The 10,766-nt window shown below is 39.8% G+C and overlaps 2 protein-coding genes across 2 annotated transcripts; one reads left to right on the forward strand and one right to left on the reverse strand.

Annotated features, from left to right (window-relative positions):
- Window positions 1-1,433: 1,433 nt before the first annotated feature.
- Window positions 1,434-7,087, reverse strand: cir1 (corepressor interacting with RBPJ, CIR1). Its single transcript, XM_069153837.1, has 10 exons — window positions 6,928-7,087; window positions 5,984-6,078; window positions 5,812-5,885; window positions 5,664-5,677; window positions 5,402-5,454; window positions 5,251-5,299; window positions 4,221-4,341; window positions 3,266-3,372; window positions 2,917-3,002; window positions 1,434-2,504 (listed from the first exon to the last, which is right to left on the reverse strand). Exons 1-10 carry the CDS (start codon window positions 6,997-6,999, stop codon window positions 1,808-1,810), a joined length of 1,368 nt encoding a protein of 455 aa, XP_069009938.1. The 5' UTR covers window positions 7,000-7,087; the 3' UTR covers window positions 1,434-1,807.
- A 403-nt stretch (window positions 7,088-7,490) lies between these two features.
- scrn3 (secernin 3) lies at window positions 7,491-10,755 on the forward strand. Its single transcript, XM_069153841.1, has 8 exons — window positions 7,491-7,579; window positions 7,721-7,890; window positions 8,031-8,212; window positions 8,348-8,547; window positions 9,467-9,679; window positions 9,769-9,931; window positions 10,032-10,212; window positions 10,307-10,755. Exons 1-8 carry the CDS (start codon window positions 7,558-7,560, stop codon window positions 10,466-10,468), a joined length of 1,293 nt encoding a protein of 430 aa, XP_069009942.1. The 5' UTR covers window positions 7,491-7,557; the 3' UTR covers window positions 10,469-10,755.
- Window positions 10,756-10,766: the final 11 nt, after the last annotated feature.

A 10,766-nucleotide genomic window follows, 5' to 3' on the forward strand; every position in this document is an offset into this window, starting at 1 on the left:
CAAATCACCTACAATACCTCGACTTGGACTATTTCCCCTCTGGAATAAATCAATGTGTAATGCCCCGGAAAAGACATTTCATGCCCAAATGAAAATCTTGTTAAATGGTATTAATTATGACTTGGAGCACATCGCAGCCCCATGTGTCTTGTATTTGCGATTAGGGATTCGTGTCTTATCAAATATCTAATTAATCTCCGAGACATCTTTTGTTCAGTTTCACTTTATCGGGAGGTTTCCAAGGGGGTTCGCTCACAAAGGTCCCCGAATATTTATTCTAATTGTCCAAATTAACTGCTTTCATTTGCATAGCAATCGATGGACCGAGAATAAGGATGTGGCTTTTCTCTTTGCCAGAAACCACATCGATGTTATGGGAACAGTTTTTTAAACTTCAGAAAAAAAGAAGGGGCAAAGAGTCACATGCAAATGTTGAATTTTAAATGGTCTTTGCACTGCGCAGTCAAATGGTGCCTGCATGTTATTTGAATATCAGTGGCCCCGTATTGAAAGGGTTCAAGGATGCTCTCTGACTTCTTTGTGCTTACCCAGTGCAGCGTCCGACTCTCAAAGAAAAAGCCGGGGAATAATTACAGCGTGAATCCAGGACTGGGAATACATCGTGGAAAAGACACCCTCGTTTTTTCTGGAGCAGGATGTTAAATTGACCAGAAGGCAATAGAGGGAAATTATTTTAATTTCCTTTTGTGTAATAGCGGCTTCAGGGAGGCGGCCAGAGAGTGAAAACCATCAAATTAGATATTCAGTTTGAATTTAACCAAAACATAAAAAGATACGAATCGCAACCTTAAGTAAAATGCTGAAATAAAAAAATATATATTTTGGACGTATTTAACGACTGAAATAAATTATTTATGTGGCATTAAAATAGCTGATAATTTTCATCAAGCTGTTTTTTTAATTTATTTTTTAGACTAAACATGTCAAAACTGACGGAGAAGTTGATTTAAAAACTAGAATATTTTTTTTTCTAAATTCGGTGTCGATATACTTTTTAAATTGTACACCGTTTGCATGTCAAAATATAAAATATGGGTCTACCGGAATACAAAAAAAATATGTATAGTGAAGCTTTAATTTCCTCTATAAGATTGCTTTTCTTTAGTTTCTATTGAATATTTGAACAAAAATAATTGTATTTTGTTTAATTTTGACTCTCAAACCCAGCAGGACGTATTTCATAGTTTTTGGTGATAAATCAAATTATGTCATTTTATCCGGGAAAACCGGCATGAAAAAAATTTAATAACAGCATAAAAATAGATGTTATTTAGTGCCAAAGTGTATTTAGTTCCTCGCAGGTGTCCAGAGCTTAAAGAAAAGATCATGCGACGAAATTCACAAATTCATTTTCATTAAATATATGACGCTGATATCAAATTAATGCGCTGCAATAAATATAACGCTATAAATGGAGGTTTAAAATATTTAATCAGAAAATACAAGTCCTGACTTTTTTCAGGAATCAACAGCGGTCTAAACGCCACAGCTTGCAATGTAGTTTTCCAAAAATCATGAAAGTGAATTAAAAACGTGTCTTTCTTGTGGCAATGATTACGAGTCCAACATTTTCCCATCAAAGCAACAGCTGCAAATTGCCTCCAATGGTAATCAATTAATTTCGACCGTTTCAGAAGTGCAGAGCTGCCTCCACATATTTTCTGTGGACTGCTGCCCTCTACTGGAGGAAAAGGAGACTGACGCACATTTGCTATTGAGAAACTAGAAACATGCACATCACATCAGCTGAGTATTTTAAGAAAGGAAACCAAATCAGAAAAAGAAGTCAGTGCTTTCTTTTTGTTCTGTCTTGGCTTCTCTCTCTTCTTCCCCGACTCCTACTCCGATTTCTCTCCCTGTCGTTCCTCCTTTCTCTGCTTCTACTCCTCCCATCTGCTGTTCTGCCTTTCCTTCCTTCTGCGCTGCTTCTGTTCTTCTCCCCGTCTCCACTGTGACGTCTGTCTTTACCTCCGTCCTCCCTGCCTCTCTCGCGGCTCCTACTTCTGTCCAAGCCAGACTTGGAGCTGCTCGGTCGCTGCCTGTCCCCGCTGTTGGGCCTCTTCCTCTCTTGACCTCCCTCCAGCTCGGGCTTGTAGTCGGCGCTGCGACTCCTGCTCCTTCCCCTCTCCGTCCTCGCTCGTCTATAATCTACAGACTCCTCTTTGGGCCGCCTCCGTCCAGCGTTTGGACTCGGTGACCTGCTCCTGTGAGCAGAGGCCTTTTTCTGACTCTTGACTCGCCGCTCGCTCTCAAAGCCGTTATCCCGACAGGAATCTTTTTTCTTGCTCTTCTTGCCCTTTTGGCTCTTGAACTTGCTCCGACTGTCTGAATCGGAGCTACTCTCACTCTCACTGCTGCTGTCGGAGGAGTCGCTCGAACTATCGCTACTTTCCTGCTTTTTCTTGTGTTTTCTTTTGCTTTTCTTCTTCTGTTTCTTGCTCTTCTTTTTTTTGGCCTTCTGCTTTTCCAGCCGATCAAGTTTTCTGTGAAACAGGAAAACAAATATTAGATTGATTTTCTTCAACAAGACAGCAGATAAATAAAACATTATTTTGAATCAAACCAAAGTTTGATCACACCAAAAGATAAATGGAAAAAACTTAATCAAAATGAAAAGCAGTGTAACAATCGCATGATAAAAAAAAAAAACTACTTTATAATTGAAATTATGATTTTTATACTTTGTTTTTTTAAATTGTAAAGAAACATTGCAGAAACTTTGTACCTCATAATTTATAAAAAATCTCCCCTCAGCTTATAATATTAATGAGGCTTAAAAATGTTCAAACCATGTTCAAAAATATATTCAAATATGTCCTAATATCCCCACGACAGGACTTTTCATAAAAAATGTAAAACCTTAAAGTGTGTATAATGTGCCGTATTTTTTTTTACCTGAGCAGTTTCTGTTTTTGTTTGGTCGTTAATGACTTCAGAAATTCCACTTCGGGATCTTCCTCTTCATCACTGGCGACGTATTCCTGTAAAAGTACTCGGCACATTGAAATCAAAAACGACAAATGTACAAATATATACGACTCTATATCATATCAGAGGAACACCTTTAACAATAATACAGTAACTGTTTACTTATGTTGCACCAATAAACGAGCACTTTTCTGTAAATGTATGCAGCCTCGGGACAGAGCGAAGCTATAGTTAGTCTTCACTCCCTCAAGGGTATCGTATACGTGTTGGTATATTGTCCAATGTGCACAAAGATGACAGTGTGAGAGACAATTACCTGCGACGGATCACAAACGGTAGCATTTCTACCAAGGACACATTTTTTCAGGGCAAACCCACTGTTTCGCATCTCTGCCATTAACTCCGAGGGGTGCATCGACGGACCTGTTGGCACAAATCACAGCCTCAGAGTCCCATTGATGTCGGACCCACACCATCCGCTATCTCCACAGTGGGAATCTCAGAGGCGGCTTTGTTAACAGAATGGAACATCAAATCAACTCACTCCACTTCCGGCTGAGCAAATCATAGAATATCATTCTCTGCCAAAGCAGCAGTTAGGAGGAATCAGAATACACAATAATTACTTTTCTTTTTTTTTTCTCCGAGCGCAGGAGGGGGACCATTACTGCACTCCACCATCAACACCGCTGACTGGACTCTCCCAGAGTAAACATTATTACTTTACTACTCAACTCGCTGATTGCAGAAGTCAGAATCAGCTGAATGCTGAGAGGCCGACAGGAGAAGAGATAAAGAAGGTGGAGCTGCTGCAAAACGGGACGGACGAAGGCTTCTCCACCAGCCGTGAGGCGCCGTCATGTCCGGGCTCATTATTCTTTTCTCAAGATTTTTACCGCATAACTAACAACCACCATATTTAACAGACATCTTCATTTGTCTTTCAGGAACCAAATTTAATCAATTAAATTTTTATTTATTTTTTTTATATCTACACACTTAATAAAATTATAATAATTACTAATTGGAGGTGATCCACATATTTACATGATGATGCTAACGTGTGCTCATTTACCCTGATGCTCATTTTAATTTATTAATTATTCACGCTTCATTAGATTACATTAAAATAAAGTCTTAACGTCAAATTTTTGTTGACATACATCTCAGAGCAACAGCCACGTTCAATTACATCAATAAAAACATGGATTAAAGCTGCCAATTAAAACATTAAAATGACGTGATATGCTTAATTAAATGATGTAATGTACCTGCAGCTTCCTCTGAGGCCACAGAGCTGGCGTTGATACCCGACAGGCCGTAGAGAGGACACTCTCTGTCGGTGTTCACGTGGCCCCATTTGTGGCATTTGATGCATCTCACGTTGCGCACCTTCAACAAAAAACACACCAGAACAGTCTCAGTACTGCAGACACACGCAAACACTAATTAAAAGGCAACACAGTACATATAATATGTGTAATATAAATACAGTATATAAATGTGTTAAGACTTTTAATTCATCACAAGCTCAGGTTTGAATGCCTTTGTGTTTATTCCACCAAAAAGGTTATTTTATAAGACAACGTGTGTAAATCATTTTAACTGCTGATCCCTAAAAACAACAGATCGGTGTAAGCATGAGACCCCGAAGCTGTGGTTTAAGCGTGAACGTTATATTTGTCGGACTTTGAGGGCCTTGAGGAGGAAGTAAACAGTATTTCACAAGAAAATGAAGCAGAAATGTGAGAAATACAAAAGCAGTTTGTTTCTCTTTTCATGCACTCGTGTCCGGTGCTGCCCGGTTAATTACATTTTATTTTCTATAACAATTTTGCCTTCTAACAATTATGAAAACCAGATAAAAAAAATTAAAAAAAAGATTGTGCCGCATTCCTTTTTGCAATTCTCTTATTATGTCTTGTGTTATTTATCCAGCGCACCCTTTTCTTTCACTAATCTCTAAAAGCCCTAAAACTCCTTCCACGCTGGATGTTTGGTTCAGCTCGATCCACGATGATGAAAAGAGCCTTTGATCAACAAGAAAGGTAAAAACCGGTTCAGCTGTTTGGAGACACTTTGATTTCAAGGAGTTTAACGAGGAATGACAACAGACAATTACGTTTACAGATCAAGGGAATCCACCTATACAAAAGACACGGTGGCTTTTTAAAAGTTCAATAAATGCAGGATGTTTCCGAAGTCAATCCGTAGTAATAATAAATAACTATGATCTCAATTTATGCCATTTTGGAGCAGCTCTACTTCTCTCCTCAGAAATAACCAGAAATCATCACACACCTGGATTCCAAATGGCTGATCTCTAATGTTCATGTCATCCTTTGCGTACCTAAAAAACAAAAACAAAAAATACAATTAAAGACAAAAAGATTACGCAAACTCTTCACAACATTGGACAAGAAATCTTCATCGCGTATAAAAATGGACTAACTTCTCTCGAGGAGCCGTTTTCTGCCACTCGAATTTATATTCTTCTTCCCCGTCCTGGAAAACACATTTCAATTATGCAGTTTAGTTTGCAAAGTTTTCTGGTCATAAATGAATATAAACCAATAGAGAACAAATAAAAGATGAATCAGAGCAATTCAAATGTAAACGACTAAAAAGAACAAACTTTTACTTCTTGGCTTTTTGAGGACTCGACAACTCTGGACATGTTTGTAGTTGTGAGTTTGACATTTTCTCTAATTTACCTCTTTTGTTTCCTCTTCGGGACAAAAAGACGGTTATGGGGCGAGAAAAGAGGAACAAGTATTGAAATATTAAGCATTATTTTCTTCAGAAATTGGGAATTACATTCAGCAGGAATCACAAGCGCTTCGTGCAACAGATCATTTTTACCTTTGGATGCTCCTGGTGGAGCCTCATACATGAAGTTGAGGCCATTTTTAACACGATCATCCCCCATCAACAACCTGGAGGCGGAAAAACAACAACGTGAACAATGTTTGAAACATTATAAAGACATTATGAAGGATACGAGAGATATAATAATCATAATGTAATATGTCACCTGTTGTTGTAAGTGTCCTGCTCTTTCACGTATGCCTGCATCAGGTCTTCCTGCTTCTTCTTCTCGAAACTCAGTTTCTGTTCTGCGATCCATACCTGCAGGATGAAGTGAAGCTTTCAGCTCATATTCTCCTTTTTATGAAATATTTAAACACCGAAAGTCATTAAAATCATCGTCAGCTGCATGAAAACGTGCATTTCCTTTCTTTTTAAATATATCTGAGGTGTAAATGCACTAAACAATAAACACAAACAAACAAAACATCGTCAAATAAACACAAACAAAACAAAACACCGTCAAATAAACACAAACAAAACAAAACACCGTCAAATAAACACAAACAAACAAAAACACCGTCAAATAAACACAAACAAACAAAACACCGTCAAATAAACACAAACAAAACACCGTCAAATAAACACAAACAAACAAAAACACCGTCAAATAAACACAAACAAAACAAAACACCGTCAAATAAACACAAACAAAACAAAACACCGTCAAATAAACACAAACAAAACACCGTCAAATAAACACAAACAAAACAAAACACCGTCAACCACATTAAATCAGTTAGACTATATTAAAAGTAAACAGATGTTTATAATATATTAAAAGTAAACAGATGTTTATAATATATTAAAAGTAAACAGATGTTTATAATATATTAAAAGTAAACAGATGTTTCTGTCAACAGATTCAAGAGAAACTTCAATGAAACAACATGAAGACTGTAAATCATCCACAAACCGAGTGGACTCGTTTTAAACGATGATTTAGTCAGACCGGAAGAGGAAAGATTGTCCGACTAGTTTGAGCTCAACGTGTTTAACTAAGTCAGTTAACTGAGCTGGTTAGCAGCTGGTTAGCTCGCCGGCTAGCAGGCTAAGCTAACGTCCCTTTAGCCTCCGAGGTGGTGAAGCTAACGGCTAACGAGCGTTTACCTTTTTGATATTTGACTTCGACGCAGGATGAAAATCCTTCTTGCACATGAAATTGGCAAAAGACTTCCCCATGGCTGACCGCGTGTGTGCGTGTTGGCCGACCGGGAAACGGAGCGTCGCTTCCAGCTAGCGGAGTCGAAGCTTCCTCCGCACGGCGACGCGAAGTGAGGTTTGTTTTGGTGCGATCAGCGTCAATCCTTTTCTTATATAAAGTCGAGATTTAAATAATTATTTATGTGAAAACTATCGGACAGAAATCCAAATAGAGGTTCAAATATAACTGCATAAGTTTGGAAAATGAAAAAGCTAAAAAAAAAAAAAAAAAAAGTATTTATTTAATTTGTGTTCGTGTGTTTGAACGGGATATAAACGTCCGCTTCAAGCGCAGATCTGATATGTGTTGGAAATAATAAGAAACATTATGATTATAATGATGATAAATCTCGAGGGAAATGTTAAATGTTAAAACAAAACAACACAAATATTGTATAGACGCTGCAGCGCTCGTCACGACGAATACGAACCTGACTTCCTCTCAGTCACGTGACCTTCACTGCTTCCGTGTCAGTGAACTGTGACAGATGGGATCAAATAGAAACGAGCAGGAATAGAAACTGATCACAGAAACTGATGATAGAAACGGACACTGACGGTAGGATCGTGTTTACGAGTCTAAACTAAATAAATAAGAAGCTCAAAGTCGGAATCTGTGTTCGTTATTGTCCTTGTTTGTAAATCTGAGCACTAAATGAGACTTGTTTTGGTGAAGTGAGCCACTTGTTCTTTCTCTCAGGTACTCGGATTAAAATGGACCCATCTTCCTGTGACACCTTCGTGGCTCTGCCGCCCTCCACTGAGGGACAACGCATCATCTTTGGGAAAAACTCTGACCGGCCTTGTGATGAAGTCCAGGAGGTTGTGTACTTCCCTGCCAGAGACTGTGATGCAGAGGAGAAGGTGGAGGTAGGTGGAGGTAGGTGACAGACAGCCTGTCACTGCCCTCCAGCATTCAGTCCTCCACCGTGTGACTGCTCCAGGCTGAGCGTGATAACCTTTGACAGCTGTTGTTGTTTTGTTGTTGTTCTTTTTGTGTGTGTGAAAAGTGTACGTACGTAGAGGTGGAGCAGGTCGGACACACCTACGCTGTCGTGCTGAGCAGACCGGCGTGGCTGTGGGGGGCAGAGATGGGTGCGAATGAGCACCAAGTGTGCATTGGAAATGAAGCCGTGTGGGGCAGAGAGAGTGCTGATGATGACGAGGCTCTTCTCGGTATGGATCTGGTCAGGTGAAGCCCCCTGTTAAAGGAATGGATCTGTTTCAAAGCCCCATTCGCACGTTGACTTGTGCTCATCTCGAGGTGCGACGGATGTTTTAATGACGTGGTGCCAGCCAGAAACTGACTCGTTCTTCACTTCCACAGGCTTGGACTTGAGAGAGCGAATACCGCTGAGAAAGCTGTGGACGTTATCACCGACCTGCTGCAGAAATACGGCCAGGGAGGATCATGCACGGAGGATGAATGTTGCCTCACCTACCACAACAGCTTCCTCATCTCGGACAGGAAGGAGGCATGGCTGCTGGAAACGTCAGGGAAGCACTGGGCCGCTGAGAAAGTGGAAGGTAACCAGAAAATAAGACTCACAGCATAATAGATGGGATGAGTTCAAAATACACTTTTAAACAAGACACGTGTGTAGCCTGCACTGCATTCAGTCATCAATGAAATCCAAAGAAAAACTGAGAAAGTAGGTCAGCAGCTTTATATAAAGTCTACGGTCATTAAAGAATGAAGGAGGGAAGTAAGAAAATGAAATCTGTGCAAAAACATGGAAAAGAACATTTTCAAGTGGTTTGTGCTGAATCTGTCTCTTGGAACACAAGACAAAGAAGGCGATAAATGACAATAAATTATATTTTGAAACATCAAACTTACAGTACAGACTGTAAGTATTTGGACAGTTTCACATTTTTGCTCTTCAGGCTTGAGGACATGAAATTTGAAATAAGATCATGAATACTACATTAAAATGGCAAGTCTCCGCTTAAATTTAAATGGGTTTGGGGGATGTAGCCCTTTTTTAATATTTTGTGTTTACACATTCAAAAGTATCTGAGTAGATGAAAACAAAATAGACAGAACACAACGTAAAAGACTTACTTTCACATTTCCCCACCAGAGGGCGCTGGCACTTTTATTTTCAACTGAAAAACGCCTCACTTAAAGCACATCGTGTTCATAAAAGAACACACACACACCTTTCAGTGATTTATAAACCTTATATCAATGTGAGCATTGGTGCTATATATTGGGCTGTCGTTGCAACCCTCTCTTATGTTCCTTGTTCCTTTTAAATGTTTACTGTTTCCTCTTGTCTTTCTCACTATCGTCTGAAGTTGTAGATAAATAGATTGAGAATCAAATGGACACTGATTCTCACAGAGTTTTCTGATAACATGCACTGATTGGGTTGTTGTTAAATAATGGCATCACATGTACCGCTGCAACGGGCTCATCGTCACAATTTCCTCTTCTCTATAGGTGGCTATCGCAACATCTCAAACCAGTATGGCATAACAACTAAGATAGACAAGGAACATCCACAAATGAGGGAATACGCACGAAGCAAGGGCTGGTGGGACGGAAAGACGCAGTTCAACTTTGCCACGGTCTACTCCTTCATGACGACAGCCAGAATCGAGGCCTCCAGCAGCCGATACTGTGAGGGGAAGAAGTTGTTGGAAAAGAGCAACGGTTAGTTAATGCAGACGCCACCGTGGAGGAGTTAAAGGTTAAATGGTTTCTACTGCTGTTTATCCACGTGTTGATTTTATTTCCTCAAGGTCACATTACTGCTGAGAGCATGATGGATATCCTGCGGGACAAAGACAGCGGTATCAACATGGAGGGCATGTTCATGACAACAGGAAGTATGGTGTCTGTGATACCCACGAATCCTGAACTGCCAGGGGTTCACTACTTCACAGCAACTCCAGACCCTGAAAGGTGCCACGCTAGATTTAACTTCAGCACATAGTGCACTCTTTAAAAACAAAGTTTGACTGCGGTGACCGATCGTTTATTAAGTGTTTCTCTTGTACAACAGGTCCATCTTCAAACCGTTCATCTTTGTGAAAAACATTCGCCCGCTAGAGGAAACTTCTTCACCCAGTTTTGGTCAAGATGACCCTGTAAAGAAGAAGCCGCGCTTCCAGAGCAAGCCGGACCGCAAACACAAGCTGATGGTCAAACATGAGCTGGCGGCCGCCATCATTGAATCCCACAAGGTTTAACAATTTAATTCAAGCCTGCAATTTAGCTACATTTGGCTTAGTGACGTCAACGTCCGCTGAAAATGTACTTACAACTTTTTCTCGATAGGAAAGAGGACAGAAGATCACAGAAAGTCTGAGGCAGTTAGAGAAGGAGACGATGGAGAAGATGGAGAAGATTCTTTCGGATGGTGTTGATGATCCTGATCTTTTGGTGGACCGGTTCCTGGCCTCGGTGAAGGAGGAGATGGCTGTTTACAGCAAAAGCTGAGAGGCCAGCTTCATGATGGAACCACACAACGGGTCTACATGTGTCAGTAGCAGTGTGCAGCATCTCTGCTGTTTACCTGTTCATCAGGTACAAGTACAAACATGCAGGTGTAATAAATCAATGAATCGGAACACAATTTAACACTAATTAATATAATTATCTAAAAAAATGAAGCGAGTCAAATTCATGAATCCCAGAATGGGAATTATGGACTAAAATGTTGACTCATATGATACCAACCATTAACCAGAAATGTTATGAGAAAAGAATAAATATGTAATGTGTGATTTGAGGGTTT

This window comes from Embiotoca jacksoni, unplaced genomic scaffold, assembly GCF_022577435.1.
Source record: "Embiotoca jacksoni isolate LCO1_2020_lvr unplaced genomic scaffold, fEmbJac1.0.p SCAF_2, whole genome shotgun sequence".
NCBI classification, from domain to species: Eukaryota; Metazoa; Chordata; class Actinopteri; family Embiotocidae; genus Embiotoca; species Embiotoca jacksoni.

Coding starts and splice junctions, on each gene's coding strand:
- cir1 (XM_069153837.1), bottom strand. CDS start 6,999: ATGGGGAAGTCTTTTGCCAATTTCATGTGCAAGAAGGATTTTCATCCT. Junction 6,079..6,927: donor CGAAGTCAAATATCAAAAAG/GTAAACGCTCGT, acceptor TTCATCCTGCAG/GTATGGATCGCAGAACAGAA. Junction 4,342..5,250: donor ATCAGCCATTTGGAATCCAG/GTGTGTGATGAT, acceptor TTTTTGTTGAAG/GTGCGCAACGTGAGATGCAT.
- scrn3 (XM_069153841.1), top strand. CDS start 7,558: ATGATAGAAACGGACACTGACG. Junction 7,891..8,030: donor ATGCAGAGGAGAAGGTGGAG/GTAGGTGGAGGT, acceptor GTGTGTGAAAAG/TGTACGTACGTAGAGGTGGA. Junction 8,213..8,347: donor CTCGGTATGGATCTGGTCAG/GTGAAGCCCCCT, acceptor TCACTTCCACAG/GCTTGGACTTGAGAGAGCGA.